The sequence below is a fragment of the Gadus macrocephalus genome, chromosome 9, assembly GCF_031168955.1.
Source record: "Gadus macrocephalus chromosome 9, ASM3116895v1".
NCBI lineage: Eukaryota > Metazoa > Chordata > Actinopteri > Gadiformes > Gadidae > Gadus > Gadus macrocephalus.
In genome coordinates, this window is record NC_082390.1 from 10,376,616 (window position 1) to 10,399,717 (window position 23,102).

At 47.3% G+C, this 23,102-nt stretch overlaps 3 protein-coding genes across 6 annotated transcripts; all 3 read right to left on the reverse strand.

The window, feature by feature from the left end:
• On the reverse strand, window positions 1-6,694 carry si:ch211-59o9.10 (uncharacterized protein LOC561841 homolog). 3 transcript variants are annotated; one of them, XM_060060673.1, is made up of 10 exons: window positions 6,570-6,694; window positions 4,749-4,962; window positions 3,837-4,510; window positions 2,625-2,719; window positions 1,635-1,679; window positions 1,174-1,246; window positions 909-1,012; window positions 684-805; window positions 438-537; window positions 1-146 (listed from the first exon to the last, which is right to left on the reverse strand). In XM_060060673.1, the coding sequence occupies exons 2-10, from the start codon at window positions 4,955-4,957 to the stop codon at window positions 99-101; spliced, it is 1,470 nt and encodes a 489-aa protein (XP_059916656.1). In that variant the 5' UTR covers window positions 4,958-4,962; window positions 6,570-6,694; the 3' UTR covers window positions 1-98. The 3 variants fall into 3 exon arrangements, with proteins under 3 accessions (XP_059916656.1, XP_059916654.1, XP_059916655.1); XM_060060671.1 differs by having other exon boundaries at window positions 1,174-1,249; XM_060060672.1 differs by having other exon boundaries at window positions 1,174-1,249; window positions 6,473-6,618.
• A 4,366-nt stretch (window positions 6,695-11,060) lies between these two features.
• sycp3 (synaptonemal complex protein 3) lies at window positions 11,061-16,067 on the reverse strand. Of its 2 annotated transcripts, XM_060060676.1 has the most exons (9): window positions 15,779-16,067; window positions 14,324-14,459; window positions 14,166-14,244; window positions 13,682-13,716; window positions 13,429-13,546; window positions 13,076-13,175; window positions 12,543-12,641; window positions 12,235-12,339; window positions 11,061-11,367 (listed from the first exon to the last, which is right to left on the reverse strand). In XM_060060676.1, the coding sequence occupies exons 2-9, from the start codon at window positions 14,439-14,441 to the stop codon at window positions 11,314-11,316; spliced, it is 708 nt and encodes a 235-aa protein (XP_059916659.1). In that variant the 5' UTR covers window positions 14,442-14,459; window positions 15,779-16,067; the 3' UTR covers window positions 11,061-11,313. The 2 variants fall into 2 exon arrangements, with proteins under 2 accessions (XP_059916659.1, XP_059916660.1); XM_060060677.1 differs by lacking the exon at window positions 12,543-12,641.
• A 132-nt stretch (window positions 16,068-16,199) lies between these two features.
• On the reverse strand, window positions 16,200-22,864 carry actr6 (actin related protein 6). Its single transcript, XM_060060674.1, has 11 exons — window positions 22,687-22,864; window positions 21,868-21,985; window positions 21,716-21,784; window positions 21,320-21,443; window positions 20,082-20,217; window positions 19,947-20,003; window positions 19,208-19,306; window positions 19,032-19,110; window positions 17,542-17,713; window positions 17,134-17,272; window positions 16,200-16,764 (listed from the first exon to the last, which is right to left on the reverse strand). The coding sequence occupies exons 1-11, from the start codon at window positions 22,752-22,754 to the stop codon at window positions 16,635-16,637; spliced, it is 1,191 nt and encodes a 396-aa protein (XP_059916657.1). The 5' UTR covers window positions 22,755-22,864; the 3' UTR covers window positions 16,200-16,634.
• Between the last annotated feature and the right edge of the window lie 238 nt (window positions 22,865-23,102).

Here is a 23,102-nt window from a genome sequence, read left to right on the forward strand (position 1 = left end):
TTCAAAGGTGTAATATTTATTGATTAAAAAAAGCTGAACTTGTGCACAGGAAATCAAGTGAAGGTTGAGGGGGCGGTGCAGTGCTCTTCTTGGTCCTCTCAGCTCTCCGTCATGTTGGCCCGACAGATGGGACACGTGGCGTTGTCCTGGAAACAGAATCATCATCAAACCCCAGCAGGACAACCTTTAACCTCATCATCAAAACCCAGCAGGTCGACCTTTAACCTAACATCAAAACCCAGCAGGTCGACCTTTAACCCAACATCAAACCCCAGCAGGTCGACCTTTAACCCAACATCAAACTCCAGCAGGTCGACCTTTAAACTTATATTCAAACTCCAGCAGGTCGACCTTGAACCATACATCAAACCCCAGCAGGTCGACCTTTAACCCAACATCACACCCAAGGTAGATGTAGTATAGAATGTGTTTCCTACCTTCAGCCAGCGGTCGATGCATGCTACATGGTAGTCATGGAAACACGACAGTATCCGCAGCTGTTCCCCGTCGGCATAGTCAGAGAAACAGATGTGACACCTGTCAATCAAAGCAAACAGGAAGCAGTCAGATCGGAGAGGAAGCAGCGCTTGTGTGTGTCTGTGTCTGCCTCTTGTGTGCGTCTGTTGTGCTTGGATCTGTCTGTGTCTGTCTGTGTGTCTCTTGTGTATGTCTGTGTGTCTCACTGTGCGGCGGCGGTGTTGGGGGCGGGGCTGAAGCTCTTGGTGGGGAAGCGGTCGATCTGCTGCCGGCTCATCAGCATCCTGTTGACCACAGCCCCCTGCTGCTCCTCGAACTGGAGCAGGGCCTGACACGCGCACACGCACACACACACACACACACACACACATTCAGTTCTTGGTCTGGGATTTACAGGAGACACAACACACGCATACACAACACACACATACCTCATAGTTGTTCCCCTCTAGGTCTGCAGACAGATCTGGCGTCATCCGATTTCGTCGGCCAGCTGCTCGACTCCGCCCCCTTCCCCTGGGCCGACCAATGAGCTCTGTCAGAACATCCCCGGTAGATTTAGAGAAAGAAGAGCCGAGAGTGACTGGGAGCACTGGGAGCCTGCCCCCCAGAGTGAAGGACACCAAATCATCGTCTGTCTCACTGCTCAGACCGGGTCTGACCCCCTGCTGAGACTGGGTGCTTAGAGAGGCCTACCGTCCTGGAAGGCGGCCATGATACCCTGTAGGGAGGAGCTGGCAGGCGTCCATCTTGGCTCCATGTAGGGGTTCTGCTGGACATCAGGACAGACAGAGTTCAGACATTAATGTTGTTACACCATGTTATCGGATTCTACCAATGCTATTGGCTAGAGGTGGCCAATGATTGAGAGGCCAGAGTGCTCGCAGGTAGACGGGTCGGTGGATAGACAGGTAGGCCATTCAATCATTTCATTCAGGCTGAATTGCTGATTGGCTCATTACAGGCTGTTTGCTAATTGGCTCGTAACAGGCTGCGTCGCACACAGATTATTCCCTTTATTTTGTCAGGGCATTTGATGCCAATCATTTAGATTCAACTTGTGACATCCAGAGAAATGGGCAATGAATGGTGATTGGTAGTCATGAAGATAATGAATTTAAAGTGTCTCTGCATGGTTGTGACTGAGGAACACTCACCCCCTGGACTGTGTGGGGTCTCACATCCTCTCGGTCAAACTGATCCTGGAACACACACACACACACACACACAGTTACCACAACAGACTAACTAAAACCAGGGAAGTAGAGCCTAGATTTACTAGAACAAAGACTACCTAGAACCAGACTCCCTGGACCCTAGGGAGTCTGGTTCCATGTGATAGTGGAATCCTATCCAACAGACAATAGTGTTCTACAGCAGCTAGGACACTATCACACTGTGTCCTATGGAGGTGTTTACAGCAGCTAGGACACTACACTGTGTCCTACTGAGGTGTTTACAGCAGCTAGGACACTACACTGTGTCCTACTGAGGTGTTTACAGCAGCTAGGACACTACACTGTGTCCTATGGAGGTGTTTACAGCAGCTAGGACACTACACTGTGTCCTACTGAGGTGTTTACAGCAGCTAGGACACTACACTGTGTCCTACAGAGGTGTTTACAGCAGCTAGGACACTACACTGTGTCCTACGGAGGTGTTTACAGTAGCTAGGACACTACACTGTGTCCTACGGAGGTGTTTACAGTAGCTAGGACACTACACTGTGTCCTACGGAGGTGTTTACAGCAGCTAGGACACTACACTGTGTCCTACGGAGGTGTTTACAGCAGCTAGGACACTACACTGTGTCCTACGGAGGTGTTTACAGTAGCTAGGACACTACACTGTGTCCTACGGAGGTGTTTACAGCAGCTAGGACACTACACTGTGTCCTACGGAGGTGTTTACAGCAGCTAGGACACTACACTGTGTCCTACGGTGGTGTTTACAGCAGCTAGGACTAGGGTTGGGTATCGTTTGGGTTTTATCGGATACCGGTGCCTACCGGTGCCTCCGACGTAACCGTTTACGTCGGAACCGGTTCCCTACTGGAACCGAGTTTCGGTGCTCAACCCTAGCTAGGACACTACACTGTGTCCTACGGAGGTGTTTACAGCAGCTAGGACACTACCGTGGAGTCCTACCTGAAGGCTGCGAGCCGTGGCCTCGTCTTCCTCTAGCTGAAGTGTGCGGACCACAGCCTCCTCTTCATCACTGCCACAGACGTCCACCAGCGGTCCTGTAAAAGACGAGCACCAGTCAAACCATGAGGGACTGGTAGGTCTCCATGGCAACCGGGCAGTATCCGTCCATGCTGGTTTCCATACCAGCCAGGGTTATTAGGAGTATAAAAACAGAATGAAGTTGATGGATGTTTTGCTGGGAGACACTAGGAGGAGACACTAGGAGACACCAGGAGGAGGAGACACTAGGAGGAGGAGACACCAGGAGGAGGAGACACTAGGAGGAGGAGACACTAGGAGACACCAGGAGGAGGAGACACTAGGAGGAGGAGACACTAGGAGACACCAGGAGGAGGAGACACTAGGAGACACCAGGAGGAGGAGACACTAGGAGGAGACACTAGTAGGAGACACCAGGAGTAGGAGACACTAGGAGACACCAGGAGTAGGAGACACTAGGAGACACCAGGAGTAGGAGACACTAGGAGACACCAGGAGTAGGAGACACCAGGAGTAGGAGACACTAGGAGACACCAGGAGGAGGAGACACCAGGAGTAGGAGACACTAGGAGACACTAGGAGACACCAGGAGGAGGAGACACTAGGAGACACCAGGAGGAGGAGACACTAGGAGGAGGAGACACCAGGAGTAGGAGACACTAGGAGTAGGAGACACTAGGAGTAGGAGACACTAGGAGGAGATACTAGGAGACACCAGGAGTAGGAGACACTAGGAGTAGGAGACACCAGGAGGAGGAGACACTAGGAGACACCAGGAGGAGGAGACACTAGGAGGAGACACTAGGAGACACCAGGAGGAGGAGACACTAGGAGACACCAGGAGGAGGAGACACTAGGAGACACCAGGAGGAGGAGACACTAGGAGGAGACACTAGGAGACACCAGGAGGAGGAGACACTAGGAGACACCAGGAGGAGGAGACACCAGGAGTAGGAGACACTAGGAGTAGGAGACACTAGGAGGAGATACTAGGAGACACCAGGAGGAGGAGACACTAGGAGACACCAGGAGGAGGAGACACTAGGAGACACCAGGAGGAGGAGACACTAGGAGGAGACACTAGGAGACACCAGGAGGAGGAGACACTAGGAGGAGACACTAGGAGACACCAGGAGGAGGAGACACCAGGAGGAGGTGATGTGATGTTCTTACCGGCCGCTTCTCCCAGCTGCTCCCCGTTCATCCAGCGCCGCTCCTCCGCCGTGAGGAAGGACAGCGAAGCCTCCCCGGGAGTTGGGGGGGCGGGGGGAGGCTCCCCGGGGGTCGGGGGGGCCGCCCTGGGGGGCCGTGTCCTCCCCCTCTTCCTGCTCTGAGGTGGAGCGGGCCGGCCCGCTGACTCCGGACCCTGGAGCCCCTCCAGTTGACCGGCCTGCCCCCCCCAACCATCAGGAAGGGCCTCAGACAGAGACCCAGAGTCCCGAGGGCCCCCCAGCGTACGGTCCGCCTTGGGGAGCCCGAGCCCCACCCGGCTCTGAGCACGGGTGCAGCGGGCCTCAAACTCAGACACAAGACGAGCCTGGAGGAGGGGCTGCTCCCTCACGGGAAGGGGGCCACTGGAGGACGAGGTAGACGGGGAGGAGGAGGTAGACGAGGAGGAGGAGGTAGACGAGGAGGAGGAGGTAGACGAGGAGGAGGAGCTGGGAAGCGTGCAGGGGGATGGGTGAAGGTTTGGATGGTTGGATGAACTCATCTGCCAGGGCCAGGGAGACGCATCCACCTCCTCCACCAACCGGCGCCGCTTGGACCGGCAGCCCCCCCCCCTGCTAGGCTGACAGCCCACCCCCCTAGTGGGAGGACAGCTCGCCACGCCCGAGGCCCGACACGGACTGGGGAGCACGAAGAAACAACGTTGGTATCATCGGACTGTAAGTATACAGGAGACCCGTTTAATGGGTCAGGCCTGCTTAATGGGTCACCATGAACCTCATGTTGACCCATTAGCCCTTATGTCACAAGGCCTAATGGGTCAACATAATGGATATTTAAAGGGTCAAATAAGGGCCGTTTAATGGGTCAACATAAGGGCCGTTTAATGGGTCAACATAAGAGATTGGTTGAACATACCTGGGCGTTTCTGGAATGACGCTTTCATTAAACTCATCGAAGAGGTAGCGGGCTTCGTTCATCACATCGTAGCTGTCGGGGCCCGAGAGGTACGAGAGGAACGACCTGTCGACCACCTCCTCCTCTTCAGGGTGGTTTCCCCTCTGACCTAACCCCGACAGATACCGGTCGACCAGCTCCTCCTCCGTACCATCTCGACGATCAACCATTCCACCTAACACAGAGAGGTACCCATAGGAACACGGTCAACAAACATCCGAAGATTGAAATTAAATGAAACCACTTTGACCATTGAAACAATTATTGTAACGTCAATCAAAGGGTTGTTTGGTTTAAGAAGCGCCATAAGCCGAACGGCCCTGACTGACCAGAAGGAGCCGAACCACAGGCAGGACTACTGGGAATCATCAGGGACTACTTTACCAGAGTTCGATCACGACACGTAGAGTACTATACTGCACGTAGATCACTACACGTAGAGCACTACAATACACACTACACGTAGATCACTACACGTAGAGCACTACAATACACACTGCACGTAGAACAATACACGTAGAGTACTACAATACACACTGCACGTAGATCACTGCACGTAGAGTCCCTCCAGAAAAACGTGATTATGCAATCACATAATTCAACGCATAATCAGCCAAAGTCTGCATATTCATGCGGGGGCCGCATTTTTTCCAATATGCCGCACTATCAAGGCATAAATTGCAGATTTCCGCGCAAAATATGCGGGGCTTGGATGATTTCATGATCCTCGCATTTTCGTTGCAAAAAAGTCACATATATTTTAGCAGAAAGTTGAAAAATGTTGCATATACTTCAGACAAGAGCAGCCATTTCCCCCTGATGCCATGTGAACGTTATGAAGTGACATCGAAAAGCTGAATCTTTCGCAAGTTCCCGCATTTTCATAGCATAAAATTGCATAAATATGCAGCATATTTCGTCGCATTTTTTAAGAAAACGTGCCGCATAATCAATGATTTTTGGCCGCAACAACCACAAAAACGCCGCATTTTTCTGGAGGGAAATACACACTACACGTAGAGTACTACACTACACACTGAGTAGAACTACACATAGAGTACAATACACACTACAGAGTACTACACTAAACACTACACTTACAGTAGACCACTACACGTAGAGAACTACAATAAACACTAGATGTAGAGTACTACAATACACATTACATGTAACTTCTATAATACACACTAGACGTAGACCACTACAATACACACTACATGTAACTTCTAGAATACACACTACGTAGACTACTACAATACACACTAGACGTAGAATACTACAACACACACTACATGTAACTTCAATAATACACACTACATGCAGACTACTACAATACACACTACATGTAACTTGAATAATAATCACTAGACGTAGACAACTACAATACACACTAGACGTAGACTACTACAATACACACTAGACGTAGACTACTACAATACACACTAGACGTAGACTACTACAATACAGACTAGACGTAGACTACTACAATACACACTAGACGTAGACTACTACAATGCACACTACATGTAACTTCTATAATACACACTAGACGTAGACTACTACAAAACACACTAGACGTAGACTACTACAATACACACTAGACGGAGACTACTACAATACACACTACACGTAGACTACTATAATACACACTAGACGTAGAGTAGAGCACTACACGTAGTTCAAACCTCATGAGACGTCATAACACTGAACCAAACTAGACCGTAGACGTCAATCCTATCAGGATAATGATGTTATTTATCGAATAGTAAATAACTGCTTTACCACCGAGCGACGAGATTCCAACTTCACCGGCTCTGTTCAAGTCAATGGCGCCATGTCGCGCTCCTGTCGACGTCACTTCCGGGAGGTCTTTGAGCGCCTCTTCAAATTAAAGGTTCGTCCCGAGCGCCTCTTCAAAGTAAAAGTTCAGGTTATGTCAAGGGACACCTGGGGCCTCATTTATCAACCGTATTTGTGCGTAAGGAGGGCGTAGGATCATTGCCACCCAAAGTATGGAATTTACCAAAATTTACTTATACGTAGGAATGCGTGTAAATTTAAGCACAGCTCTGGCCATGCTTACGAACAGAATCTAGTGGTAGAATAGCGATATTACAAGCGCAAAGGATTTAAAGGGGTAGTTCGGAATTTTGGACATAGGGCCTGATTCCCAAGTTAGCCTTGGTGTTCTTTATCATTGGAGACAGTTTAACACATTTCATTCAGTCCTTCTCTAGTTGCAGAGTTTGCTCGTGCTAGGCTAGCGCACGGCAACGGGCAATACTAGTAGCCCTTTGCCGTGCGTTAGCCTAGCACGAGCGAACTCTGCAACTAGGACTGAATGGAATGTGTTAAAAACTGTCTCCAATGACAAAGCACACCAAGGCTAACTTGGGAATCAGGCCCTATGTCCAAAATTCCGAACTACCACTTTTAAGAGTGTCAACGTCTTCATTAAGCAATCAACATCCACATAGGCCTATGTCCCGTGTTAACTTTAATAAGAAAACATTCAATTATTCCTTTGTCTAATTTTAATTAGACAAATTAACTAATTGGTGTCAAACCCTATTAAAGACAGCTGTGAGAAATGTTTGAAATCGAGTGCAATGGCTTATCTTGCGTTATTCGAAGACTTACAATTGCAAACCATGCGCTCCGCAGGGAGCGCGTATTCAAAGATTGCGGTGACCTGCTTGGGGAGAGCACAGAGTGGCTTCTTAGTAGGTAGGCCTACTGCTTCCCAAAGAATGTACTGCTGGATTTGTGTCGTGATTTAGGGCCAATGTTGGCTCGAGACACGAGACGCACGAACGCAATCCCTGTGCATATCCAACTCCTTTTCCACCCTGGGATTTTTTAGCTACCGGTGTTACACCGAATTCTGTGACCCACCGAAAAGTGTGACCCAAGGGGGCGCTGTTGCATATTTTTTGCAATATGCACGAGTTTGAAGCGCAGGCATGACTAAAACATAAATAAAACATAAGATCTCCCCCCAACCAATTACCTTTATTATATATTTTTTATTTGATTAGCATTTTACAGACCCATACAATGATAGGGCGTTTAGTACGGTCCTTCACCGTGGATTCTTTACCCTTAAAAAGCTACAGTCAGTGTTAAATTACGCTGATTTACCTGTGTAAAACGCTGTTTAGAATTAATGTTAGTATCAAGAAAAGAAAGACCGACCGGTGGGGGGAGATCTTATGTATTATTTATGTTTTTGTTATAATGCAAACGTGCATGTTGCAGGAAATGTGCAACAGCGGCCCCTGGTGTCACACTTTTCGGTGGGTCGCAGAATTCGGTGCGAATTTTGTTACACCGAATTCTGCGACCCGTCGAAATGTGTGACCCCAGAGGGCGCTGTTGCACATTTTCTGCAACATGCACGAGTTTGAAGCTAGACTCGGAATGGGTACATTCGTTTTGTGACACCGGGCAATGCTTTCCTTCTTGAAAGCGTCTTACTGACTGTAGCGTCTTATGGGGAAAGAAACAACGGTGATTGACCGTAAACACCTTATCCATTCTATGGGTCTGTGAAATGCAAATGAAATCAAATGTAGCCTATTTATTAAGCACATTTTATGTTTTTGTTATAATGCCCACCGTTTTTATTTGTATGCCCACCGTTATTATTATTTTTTACTGCCGTTTATGAAATAAATATGAACTAATGCAACAATTATTCATGTCTGCGATCATCACAGAGTCCACAAGCAACGCAGGTCGCGATCAACAATGCCACAATCAATCTAGCGCACCGTCGAATTCTGCGCCCACACTGTAAATGCAGGAAAAATGAGGCAAACCCCAACCAAATGTTTTCGCAGATTTCAGGTCATTTGTCGTCCTCATATCTGTATGTGTGCACAATTATTCATGCATGCGATCATCACAGAGTCCACAAGCAGCAGGTCGCAATCCACGATGGGTCACTTAACCTACCTGCTTCATCATGTAAACAAGTATGACGTTGGATGTGTCTGATTGGATCCAATTTGAATTCCGTGAATATAAACAGATTGACAACCGTTATCAGAAAGTTAACCACCACAACGTAGACTTTATTAGCAGCAGTTTCAACACTTTATGAGCAGCAGTTTCACACTGAAGGCATAGGTTTGCAGAGAAATATATACAATATGCACACTGAAGGCATGATGCCACCATAGGTTTGCAGAGAACTATATACAATACAACTATATACAATATGCACACTTGAAAGGGGTGGGGTGGTGGTGGGGGTTGTGAGGGCCGCTGAAACCCCAGCATTTACAGTGTGGTCGCAGATTTGACGGTCTGCTGTCATGAATTGTGACCCATCGGGGATTGCGACCTGCTGCTTGTGGACTCTGTGATGATCGCAGACATGAATAATTGTGGGCACATACAGATATGAGGACGACAAATGACCTGAAAACATTTGGTTGGGGTTCGACTCATTTTCCCCGCATTTGTGTGGTCGCAGATTTCGACGGTCTGCTGTCATGAATTGTGACCCATCGGGGATTGCGACCTGCTGCTTGTGGACTCTGTGATGATCGCAGACATGAATAATTGTGGGCACATACAGATATGAGGACGACAAATGACCTGAAAACATTTGGTTGGGGTTTGACTCATTTTCCCCGCATTTGTGTGGTCGCAGATTTCGACGGTCTGCTGTCATGAATTGTGACCCATCGGGGATTGCGACCTGCTGCTTGTGGACTCTGTGATGATCGCAGACATGAATAATTGTGTCCAAATACAGATATGAGGACGACAAATGACCTGAAAACATTTGGTTGGGGTTTGCCTCATTTTTCCTGCATTTACAGTGTGGGCGCAGAATTCGACGGTGCGCTAGATTGATTGTGGCATCGTTGATTGCGAACTGCGTTGCTTGTGGACTCTGTGATGATCGCAGACATGAATAATTGTGGCATTAGTTCATATTTATTAAGTAAACGGCAGTAAAAAATAATAATAACGGTGGGCATACAAATAAAAACGGTGGGCATTACAACAAAAACATAAAATGTGCTTAATAAATAGGCTACATTTGATTTCATTTGCATTTCACAGACCCATAGAATGGATAAGGTGTTTAGTACGGTCAATCACCGTTCTTTCCCCAAGACGCTACAGTCAGTAAGACGCTTTCAAGAAAGAAAGCATTGCCCGGTGTCACAAAACGAATGTACCCATTCCGAGTCTAGCTTCAAACTCGTGCATGTTGCAGAAAATGTGCAACAGCGCCCTCTGGGGTCACACATTTCGACGGGTCGCAGAATTCGGCACCGGTTCCTCCGACTCCTCCAGAACCAGCACCATGGGACTCGCTGTGAAAGAAACAAATTCACATTAATTTAGTTTAGTTTAGTATAGAAATGTTTTTTTACTTCTAAATGTCAACATTTAAATAAACAGAATTCACTGAGGGCAGAATTCCAGTTTGTTTCTTGTACCTTCAATTAGACGGCCCGGCTTGAGCGTCGGTGTCACCGTCCTCCATTAGGCCTATGCCGGACAGAGCTGTGTCGCCGATGATGCTGGCAATTCTGTTGTCCAAAGGGGAAAGTTCCGTGGTGGTCTGTCCTCCTCCAGTTGCTGATGTCTCACGTCTGTGGGCTGTGACACTTTTTTTGGCATCAAGTTTAACGTCAAACCATTTTCTTTACTTCAGATAGTGTTCTCACTTCTGACCCAACTGAATGAACTGCATCAGTCACATTTTCCCATGTGGCAATCTTTCTTTTGTTCGTTATGCCTCGTGCACTAAGTGAGCTAAAGAATATTTTTTGATTTGATGCAACGTAGTTTACAAGGGTTATTTCTGTGTTGGAAGTTTCTTTTCTTTGCCCTCTATGCCATTGTAGCGGTGAGTGGTAAAACACATTCACATGGTTGATAAAGGGATGCGTTGCGACCATATATGGTTAATTGGAGGCGTTTCTGAATGCAAATTGTCAGCGTGAACGAGCATGGTACAGAACAGGTGGGATTTATCAAGATTGACTTACTGATGTGCATAAGATAGGCCTGCGCACGTTTGATAAATACCTATTTTTTTTGTATTTAAGCACATCCTAAATTTCAGTCGTTAGAAAGAATTTAGATCCTTTTCTACGCACGGTTGATAAACGAGGCCACTGGAGCTCAGTGTTTGACTTACAGCCAGATCCTTCAACACAGACCAGAACTCATGAGGCTGCTTTGAAGCAGCCTAAACAAAACACAGAGGGCTTCAATAAGCATTATTAATAATAACACCCAATGCAGCTTTTCAACACTTAATGTTTTATTCTTGTAGAATCACAACGGGAGCAGAAAGGTTACAGAAACCCTGAACATGTAAAGCTCCGTCCTGTAACACTAGCTCCTCTCCTTGTCACACATCATGTCCTCAGACATCCGGTCAGCTATAAACCACAAAGGAAGAACTAAGAGTCATATGTTGAACTAAAACTCAGCAATGCAGGTGAACAAGGTGAACCAGTAGAACAGATGAATGGTCCCAGCACCGCTGGTCCTAGAACAGCATGGAGTGAAGTGACTTGCGGACGGTGGCCATCTCCTGCTGTTGCTGTGGAAACAGAAGCCATGACGGTAAGGCCCCGCCCCCTAAGCTCCTTAGGGAGTCCCACACTGAGGAGCTAGAGAGCGACACGCACTCAGCTGGTCAAACACTAACCCTACTAACCCTATCACTAACCCCAATAACCCTAACTCTGTACATAACCCCTACCCAACACTTACTTCCTATAACTAATCCCCGACCCCACTGAAAAAACTAAAAACCAACACTAACCCTACCAACACTTGACTCAACCCTGATTTTACCGACCCTGATCCCTGACCTTAGTGACACTGACCTTAGTGAGCCTGACCCCTGACCTTAGTGACCCTGACCTTAGTGACCCTGACCTTAGTGAGCCTGACCCCTGACCATAGTGAGCCTGACCCCTGACCTCAGTGACCATGACCTTAGTGACCCTGACCTTAGTGAGCCTGACCCCTGACCATAGTGAGCCTGACCCCTGACCTCAGTGACCCTGACCTTAGTGACCCTGACCTTAGTGAGCCTGACCCCTGACCATAGTGAGCCTGACCCCTGACCTCAGTGACCCTGACCCCTGACTAGGGATGGGCATGGTTAATCGATGATCGATCATTGATTATTAAAGGGGACATATTATACCAGCAGGTGTGAGTGTGATGAGCCATTACAAGCTTTTGAAATGTGCTGCTTCTGACATCACAGGTGGGCTGTCCACCTAGATATGTGCTGGATAGATCAGTCTATCCAGTCTGCCCTCAGTGACCCTAACCCCTGACCTTAGTGACTCTTACTTTAGTTACTCTGGCCCCTGACCTTAGTGACCATGGCCCCTGACCTTAGTGACCATGGCCCCTGACCTTAGTGACAAAGACCTCAGTAACCCTAGCTCACCGTGTCCATCAGGATCTTCTTCTGCAGCGCGGCCATCTCCTTCTTCAGCTCCTGCTGTGCTCCCTGGAGGAACACCTCGTGGCTCTTCTCCATCTCCTCCATGTTCTGGAAACACACACACACACACACACACACACACACACACACACACACACACACACACACACACACACACACACACACACACACACACACACACACACACACACACACACACGTGCTAATGCTGTGCTAGGCTAGGCTACCTTAAGAAGTGCTCATACTGTGGTAGGCTAGCTTGTTAAAGTGCTCATGCTGTGCTAGACTACCTTGATAAAGAGCTCATAAAGCTCCTTGATGTTCTTCAGTTTGCTGCTCTGAGCTACCTTAGCTTGTTGGAAGAGCTTCTGCTGCTGGCGGAACATAACCTGCAGAGAGAAGAACCACACAGAGCACCACCAGGGTCCCGACCTTAGAACCATTCATGGTCCCACTGCTCTAGATTCATTTTCTATAATTATCTTTACTTTATGTTGGAAACCTTCTTCAGAGAGAGACCCTACAGACAAAACAGCCCCATTCAAACCTTCAAAACCTGAGCTGAAACATCAAACCCTGAACCCTTCAAACCCTTGAAGCCCTTCATCCATGAGCTGAAACCTTCAAACCCTAAGCTGAAACATCAATCTCTATCTGAAACCTTCAAACCCTTGAAGCCTTGAGCTGAAACATCAAACCCTTATTTGAAACATCAAACCCTGAGCTGAAACATCAGACCCTTATCTGAGCACTTCAAACTCTGAGCTGAAACATCATACCCTGATACGAAACATCAAACCCTGATACGAAACATCAAACCCACGTTGAGCTTCTCCTCCTGCTCCTCGGCCCTCAGAGCTTCAGCCTCCCACTGCTGGAGGACCGAGGACACCTGCTGGGAGAAGTCCTGGGTCAGCTTCTGCCTGGGAACACAGCGCCACAAGATGGTGAATGTGGCACCATACTGGGAGTACTGGTGACGTTAAGCCTAACTTTGTTTGTACTGGCTGTTGTACTGGTGTAAAGCCTCCCTCTGGTTGTACTGGACGTTGTACTGGTGTCCAGCCTACCTCTGGTTGTACTGGCTGTTGTACTGGGCGTTTGCTACTGGGTGGTCCCTATACCTCCTGTCATACTGGACGTTGTACTGGGTGCTGTAATGGGTGGTACCCCTACCTCTGGTTGTACTGGCTGTTCCACAGCTGCTCCAGCTTGCTGTGGCTTCCCTTCAGCGACGTCTTAGTCAGAACTTCCAGGCGTTTCCTCTTGGCCTGCATCACTTTGCTGATATCAGCTGGAGAAGCGACATTACACCCTCGCTACATTAATATAACCTTATGATACTACACTAATATGAATTTATAGATATTCATATAAAACAGATCAAATAACCATCCCAAAATACTTTGCAGACTATTGAGGTACTCACCACCAAATCGCTCCAACATAGACTGTACTTCATTTCTATAATTGAAAAACGAGAATAAAAATTCTCTATTATGATTCATGAATTTTGTTCTATATTTGTATATTCTTGTGAAAACTAAATTGTATTGGTTATTTCCTGTTGGAAAATTGACATACTATGTTTTATAGATTCATTACATATGAATAGTATATTTTTATATGTAGTGGGATGAATTATTATACTTGAAGGGTGGTAGTATTGGTGTCATGGCTTATGAGTGATCCGATGTTTCATAAAGACCTCCAGAAGGTTGCTCTAGTCTTATGAGTGAGGAGATGTTTCATAAAGACCTCCAGAAGGTTGCTCTAGTCTTATGAGTGAGGAGATGTTTCATAAAGACCTCCAGAATGTTGCTCTAGTCCTAATGAGTGATGAGATGTTTCATAGAGACCTCAAGAAGGATGCTCTAGTCTAGTACTAATGAGGAGTGAGAAGGTCCACCCACCCAACAGCAGCCTCTGGACCTTCAGCAGAGAACTCCAGAGAGCCTCTCTTCTTGCCCGACTTGTCTACCACAGGGGTTTCTGTGAAATAAACAAAATGACAGTTATTTATGTATCACAAATATATGGAGTGAAACATGTATGAGAGTGGCCTTCTCACCATCTCTGGTGTCCTCCTCTGAGCTCAGCTTCTTCTCCTCCAGGTCAAAGTCGAACACCTTGAGGTCCGAGCTTCCCTCTGGGTGCTTGGATTTCTTCTTCAGCTTCCTGGTCGCCATCAGAAACACTCCTGACACCTGGATCAGCAGACCCGTTTACACCTCAGACTCCAACCGGCCCCCAATTCTGGAGTTTAGGCTTGAGTCTTTAGCCTAGTTTAACTGAACAGTAAAGTCTGGTTGAACTGATCTTAAAGTCTGGTCTAACTGAATAGGAAAGTCTGGTCTAAATGAACAGTAAAGTCTGGTCTAACTGAACAGTAAAGCCTGGTTTAACTGAACAATAAAGTCGGGTTTAACTGAACAATAAAGTCGGGTTTAGCTGAACAGTGAAGTCTGGTCTATCTGAACAGAAAAAAGTCTTTAACTGAACAGTAAAGTCTGGTTTAACTGAACGGTAAAACTAAACAGTAAAGTCTGATTTAACTGAACAGGAAGATCTGGCTTAACTGAACGGAAATTCTGGTTTTACTGAACAACAAAGTCTGGTTTAGCTGAACAGTAAAGAATGTTTTGACTGAACAGTAAAGTCTGGTTTAACTGAACAGTAATGTCTGGTTTAACTGAACAGTAATGTCTGGTTTAACCCAACATAAAGTCCGGACTATCTGAACAGAAAAAAGTCTGTTTGACTGAACAGTAAATACTGGTTTGTGATGTAAATTATTTTAGTCTATATGCTATTTCTGATAACATGTTTCGAGCTAACCACAGTTATGAATGGTTTCTTCACCACATAATGGATAACACCATATAAGGTTTTAATGATTTTATAGATAAGGTAAAGACTACAACCATGCCACTTTGCCATTTTCGTTTAAGCCAAGACAGACCAAAGGTTTACTTGGGTAAATTGTAGGCGTGGCCTATTTACCGTTCCGCCCACTCCCAATATAACTTTGTTTACCTGTGTTCGTGAAATGCCTCATGAAACACCTCCAGAACGCGAGATGCTTCATGAACCACGTCCAGAACGCAAGCCCGTTTACCACGTGTTTCTGTTAGAATAAACCACGTTGTTGAACATTTACCACTCTCCGAGTCATACCTAGCACGAGACCACCACACCACAAAGGATCGAATTCGTTTATTCCACATCATTTGACTGAACCGTAAAGTCTGGTTTAACTGAACAGTAAAGAGTTGTTTAACTGAACAGTAAAATCTTGTTTAACTGAACGGGAGACTGGTTTAACTGAACAGTAAAGTCTGGTTTAACTGAAGTGTTCTCACCAGACGTTCAAACTCAGCCATTTACCGCCGAGTTCGAGCGCAGCACGGGACAAGGCGGGAAACGCAATTTGTTTCAAAAGAATATATCTAAATACGATTTCATAAATACAATACATAATCAACGGCAGAACAAGCTGGGTATTAATTTTATATTAAATACTTACTTTCTGTGCTTTCTGTCGTTATGCTGCGCGTAGTTAAAAGATTACCTTCCTTCCTAGAAACCGTCACGTGCTGCCTAACTCCACCGGAAGGCCGTGCGCAAAAACCAAAATATATAATTCCAAACACACGGGAGGGACTAACTTTAAGAGAATAAAATCATAAACAATAAATCACTAAATTTGGATTAATTCAGGTGTTATTTTTTTTTCTGAATCCCATATTCATGGCCGTAGTTTATTCTGGACGACAGAATCGGTTTCCCAGCCAATCAGTTTTTTACTCTTCTCAATACCAATCCGCCCAATCACAGCTCAGGCGACACCCTATTGGCCTGCTCAAAGGCTCACGGTTCGTGATACTTCGTGCCCATGCACGTCAATCAAGTGAGAAAATGCAAATAGAGGTTTGAAAACTGAACACTTTTATAAAAAAAACATTTATTTGGTCACGTTCTGGGTCCTCACACAGTTTTATCCTTCTTCTGGCACATAAAACTGCACCGTTTGGTCAGAAAGTACATGTTGGTTTAACAGTGTTGATCCTAAACCAGAGAAGGCTTACATAAACAACATGCCCAGCAATGAAGACGTTTTACTCAACATGGCTGCAAACACATTTTTATGCCGGTAAATATGAAACATAAAGCTCCCCTAAATCCTCCATACTCTGACCATAACCAAATAAAAACAAACGTAAAACTTTCTACCAAACTTTTTATACAAGCCAATATTCTCGAGTCTTCCAACAAATAAAACAAAAGCCCCCCCCGACAGGCCTTATTCACTAGTTATCACCTAGCATTAAGAACCATGTATTCAGGAGGCATCATGGGAAACAGCCCGTTTAGCCGTTGCATCAAATATCAAACTTTTCTTCACAGATGAAATGGCCGTTCTCTTCGTACTCCTCACGGGTGACCACCATCTCGTCGTAGTCGGGGTCGTCAGCGAGCAGCTTCCCGCCCTCCCAGGCGTAGCCCACCGGACTGAAACACAGACGCCGTCTTTAGAACATCAGAGGAACTCTTACTTTTAAGCCATCCTCTAACACTGCTACATGTTTTAATAGCAACGTCAGAGCTACTCTTACTCTAAAACCATCCTTTAACACTGCTACATGTATTAATAGCAACCTCAGAGGAACTCTTTGAACAACCTTCAACACGGCTTATTGTGTAATAACAACATGAGGAACTCTTACTTTGAAGCCATCCTTTTACAAGGCTCATTTTGTAACAGCAACGTCAGAGGAACTCTTACTTTGAAGTCGGAAACAATCCAATAGTAATAAAACATTGTCTTAAATCCCAGTGCCCCCATTCCCCTCCTGCTTTTACCGCAGTCTCTTAACGTACTTGGGGGGCAGGAGCACCGCCACGGGGAGGTCGGCGGGGGCCAGGGCCCGGACCTCCCGCTGCACCCGCTCCCTGAATCCCGGGAACAGGCAGTTCCCCCCGGTCAGCACCAGGTTCTGGTAGAGGTGGGGCTGCATCTCTGCACACAAACACCTGCCGTCAGGCACTCACTGGTGTGTGTGGGTTTATTGTAGTAGTGTGTATGAGTGTGCATTGGTGTGCGTTACTCTCTGGCATGCTACTGATGTGGGTGTGTATCGGTGTGTGTTAGAGTATATTAGTGTGGGTGCGTTACCCTCTGGCCTGCTGCGGATGGACCTGACCACGGCTTCAGGGATGTGGGTGAGTGTTTGTGTGTTGATGTGTTGTTGTTTGTTGCATGTTGTATGTTGTGTGTTGTTGTGTTACCCGGTGGCATGCTGCTGATGGACCTGACCACCGCCTCGGGGATGCCCATCTCCTGGATGCCGATGTCTGAGGGGTGGAAGAGCGTCTCGGGCACGGCGAAGCGCTCGTTGGTCAGACGCAGGATCTGCTCGCCCGTCTTGTACTTCCCAGAGGAGAGCATGTCCTCCGGGGCCTGAGACCACCAGGAGAGAGGAGAACATCAACAACACCACCACCACCACCAGATCCCCAGGAGGGAGGTGAGAGGAGAACATCAACCACCACTCTGAGAACCAACCAACACGCCCTGAGAACCGACCAACGCGCCCTGAGAACCGACCAACGCGCCCTGAGAACTGACCAACGCGCCCTGAGAACCGACCAACACGCCCTGAGAACCGACCAACGCGCCCTGAGAACCGACCAACGCGCCCTGAGAACCGACCAACGCGCCCTGAGAACCGACCAACGCGCCCTGAGAACCGACCAACACGCCCTGAGAACCGACCAACGCGCCCTGAGAACCGACCAACGCGCCCTGAGAACCGACCAACACGCCCTGAGAACCGACCAACGCGCCCTGAGAACCGACCAACGCGCCCTGAGAACCGACCAACACGCCCTGAGAACCGACCAACACGCCCTGAGAACCGACCAACACGCCCTGAGAACCGACCAACGCGCCCTGAGAACCGACCAACGCGCCCTGAGAACCGACCAACGCGCCCTGAGAACCGACCAACGCGCCCTGAGAACCGACCAACGCGCCCTGAGAACCGACCAACACGCCCTGAGAACCGACCAACGCGCCCTGAGAACCGACCAACGCGCCCTGAGAACCGACCAACGCGCCCTGAGAACCGACCAACACGCCCTGAGAACCGACCAACGCGCCCTGAGAACCGACCAACACGCCCTGAGAACCGACCAACGCGCCCTGAGAACCGACCAACACGCCCTGAGAACCGACCAACGCGCCCTGAGAACCGACCAACGCGCCCTGAGAACCGACCAACGCGCCCTGAGAACCGACCAACACGCCCTGAGAACCGACCAACGCGCCCTGAGAACCGACCAACGCGCCCTGAGAACCGACCAACGCGCCCTGAGAACTGACCAACGCGCCCTGAGAACCGACCAACGCGCCCTGAGAACCGACCAACGCGCCCTGAGAACCGACCAACACGCCCTGAGAACCGACCAACAGGCTGGTTCCGTGCCCTCCCCGACGTCGACCTGAACAGGCTGATAGTCCTTTGAGGGATGGGTTGATATGATGGTGGCATTAATAATACAGACGGCTATCTGAACGGGCCAAAAGCACCACTAGTCTTACAGAAGGCTGCTAGCGCAAACATTTCAGAACGATAATTGACCAGGCTAGTAGCTTTATAAAACACTAATTCAACCTGCTCGTAGCTCTTACCTTACAAAGGTCTATCCGGAGAGGGCTAACTGGATGCTAGCAGCTCTTGCCTTCCAGAAGCTAACTGGATGCTAGCAGCTCTTACCTTACAGAAGCCTTTTCTGATGGAGCTGAAGTCAGGAAGGACGTAGTCCCTCATCACGGTGTTAGCTTCTCCTTTCAGTCTGGAAAAGGAGCAGACATCCCATAATACATCCCATCCTATCCCAGGTTCAGTATGTTCTCAGTATGTTCTCTGTGTCGTGGGGGGGGGGGTCCTACTGCGCGTTCTTCATGTCCTGGTAGAAGTCCTGGGACACGTAGCAGACGTCCTCCTTCACCTGGTTGATCACATGGGTCTCGTCCATCACATGGAGCTGTCTGGGGGTACAAGGAGAAACCAGAGGGCAGGTCAACCAAACAGATATACCAGAGCTACAGCTTCAATATAAAGAGATACCAGAGATACAGCTATAACATGAAGACATACTAGAGCTACAGCTTCAATATAAAGAGATACTAGAGCTACAGCTTCAATATAAAGAGATACCAGAGCTACAGCTATAACATAAAGAGATACCAGAGCTACAGCTATAACATAAAGAGATACAGCTCAACAGAACATAGAGATAAAACTTCAACATCGAGACACCAGAGCTACAGCTTCAACAAAAAGAGATACCAGAGCTACAGCTTCAACAAAGAGATACCAGAGCTACAGCTATAACATAAAAAGATACCAGAGCTAGAGCTTCAATATAAAGAGATATCAGATCTACAGCTTCAACATAGAGAAACCAGAGCTACAGCTATAACATAAAGAGATACCTGAGCTACGGGTATAATATAAAGAGATACCAGAATTACAGCTATAACAAAGAGATACCAGAGCTACAGCTTCAATATAAAGAGATATCAGAGCTATAATATAAAGAGATACCAGAGATACAGCTATACATAAAGAGATACCAGAGATACAGCGCAACCATAAAGAGATACCAGAGCTACAGCTTGCGTTTACCTGTATGATATGATCTCCTTGAGATGGTTAGTGAGCAGCTTCCCCCCGACGTTGAGCCTTCAAAGTAAAATCGACAGGTTGAGAGGGAGGCTGTAGTCAGATGTGGCTGTGGTCAGAGTATGTGCTGCTGCCAACCTGCAGATGCCCTTCTTCATCTTCCTCCCGCGGCAGTAGGGGGTGATGTGGGTGAAGGAGTATCCACTGTCCACTACCAGGCAGCACAGCACCGACGGGTTCGTCTGGATGTAGTGGTGTGCACTCATGGAGCCGGCTGGAGACCAGAGGCACCACAAGACCAGTGTTAAAGAGACACATGTTAACGAGACTGGTGTTAACGAGACACATGTTAACGAGACACATGTTAACAAGACACATTTTACCACAAGACTGGTTTTAACGAGGCACATGTTAACGAGACACATGTTACAACAAGACTGGTGTTAATGAGACACATGTTAACGAGACACATGTTAACAAGACACATTTTACCACAAGACTGGTTTTAACGAGGCACATGTTAACGAGACACATGTTACAACAAGACTGGTGTTAACGAGACACATGTTAACAAGACACATTTTACCACAAGACTGGTTTTAACGAGACACATGTTACCACAAGCCTGTTGTTAACGAGACACATGTTACAACAAGACTGGTGTTAACGAGACACATGTTACAACAAGAGTGGTGTTAACGAGACACATGTTACGAGACACATGTTATCACAAGCCTGTTGTTAACGAGACACATGTTACAACAAGACTGGTGTTAACGAGACACATGTTAACGAGACACATGTTACCAGACACATGTTAACGAGACACATGTTACCACAAGACTGGTGTTAACAAGACACATGTTACCACAAGACTGGTGTTAACAAGAAACATGTTACCACAAGACTGGTGTTAACAAGAAACATGTTCTCCCAAGACTGGTGCTAACGAAATACATGTTATCGAGACACATGTTAACGAGACACATGTTACCACAAGAATGGTGTTAACGAGACACATGTTACCACAAGATTTGTGTTAACAAGACAGATGTTAATGAGACATGTTACCACAAGACTGGTGTTAACAAGACACATGTTACCACAAGACTGGTGTTAACAGACGTTACAAGACAGGCATGACAAAAAGGCAGGCCTTAAAGAGACAGGCCTTAACCAGACAGGCCTTAACCAGACAGGCCTTAACCAGACAGGCCTTAACCAGACAGGCCTTAACCAGACAGGCCTTAACCAGACAGGCCTTAACGAGACAGACAGAATATTACCATTTCCTTATTTGAAGATGCACTGATTGTGTTTTTATGCACCCTGTAAGGGGAGGAGTTTCAAAGTGCATTGTGATCGGGGCGCCTCACCGTTGATCCTGAGCACCGACTGGAACTGGTACTCCTCAAACAGGATCTCGTTCATGGACTCCTGGATGGAGGAGAAGTTGTACAGGGGCTCGCTGACGATCACGCTGGTGTCCGCAAAATCCACCTGGGGGAAGAACCACCGGATCAGCTTCTACAGTCTCCTTCCAAGAGACCTGCAACTAGCCTTGCATTCAGGGTGTTTAGCAGACGCTTTTATCCAAAGCGACTTACAATAAGTCAATTTGTCAGCAAAGTCAAGGTGAACCCGGAACAAGTGAGTCATGAGTCTACCTGCAAGCCCATCGCCCTTCTGCAACCACCCCACCTCTCCCCCTACAGAACCCAGCGACTTGGCAGCCCACAGGGGAGCGGATTGACTGTGATGCAGACGCTCACCTTCATCAGCTCCTTCCCAAACAGGTGGTCCCACACCTTCCGCTGTACATCCCAGTTGACGAGGTAACCCTGGGGACAGAACCAGAGTGTCACACCACACCGCCCTGTACCGTTGACACTGGCAGCCCCCGGACCTTAACCTTTGACCTCACCTTCTGGAAGGGCAGGATGTAGAAGAGCCCCGAAGGGTCTTTGATCTCGTCCAGCTGGTTGGCCGTGAACGTCTTCAGGCGCGACGTCTTGGAACGGAACTGACAGTTCGGGACGACGCTGCGAGGAGCAACTGGCTTCAGGGTTGGCTTATGTGACAGTTTTAAAAGACGGGATAAGTTCTATTTATAAAGACTGTTGGTTAAATATTTTATTCTTTTTTCTCCTGTTCTCATCATAACATAACCTCATCTCACCATCACCTCATCAAAACATAACCTTATCTCAACAACACCTCATCATAACATAACCTCATCTCACCAACCTCATCATAACATAACCTCATCTCAACAACACCTCATCATAACATAACCTCATCTCACCAACCTCATCATAACATAACCTCATCTCACCATCACCTCATCATAACATAACCTCATCTCACCAACACCTCATCATAACATAACCTCATCTCACCATCACCTCATCATAACATAACCTCATCTCACCAACACCTCATCATAACATAACCTCATCTCACCATCACCTCATCATAACATAACCTCATCTCAACATCACCTCATCTCAACATCACCTCATCATAACATAACCTAATCTCACCATCACCTCATCATAACATAACCTCATCTCACCATCACCTCATCATAACATAACCTCATCTCACCATCACCTCATCATAACATAACCTCATCTCACCATCACCTCATCATAACATTTCCTCATCTTCCCATCCCCTCTGACGCCTGAGTAGTTCTTCACAAAGGACCCTGCACGGGGAGGGACCGGAAGAGGTTAGTTACCTGAGGCTCTGGTGGCTGTAGCCGATCTTCGCTGTGTACGCTCCGTTGTCCAACACTAAAGTAGACATAATTAAACAACTAGAAGAGTAAAGTAGAGAACATCAGCTCCATGTCGGCCTGCGGTGCTGCGATTTATGTTTCCGCCATTCGTGTTGGTCACGTGCTGCGATCCGACCAATGAGATGGCAGAGCGATTACTCGGCAAAATGAACCCGTGTGGGAACGAGTCCCGGGACTTCAGTTCCGTCAACTCGGCCAATTCAATTCAATTAATCGGGATTTTTTAACCCGATTCATCAACACTTTCTGGCACTGTCCAGTATTGAGTACCAGTACAAAACCAGGTATTTACCACCATTCTTGGTTTTGAAGGAATGAACAGAAATAATAAGGGGTATTTTTAACATGCAGAAGGC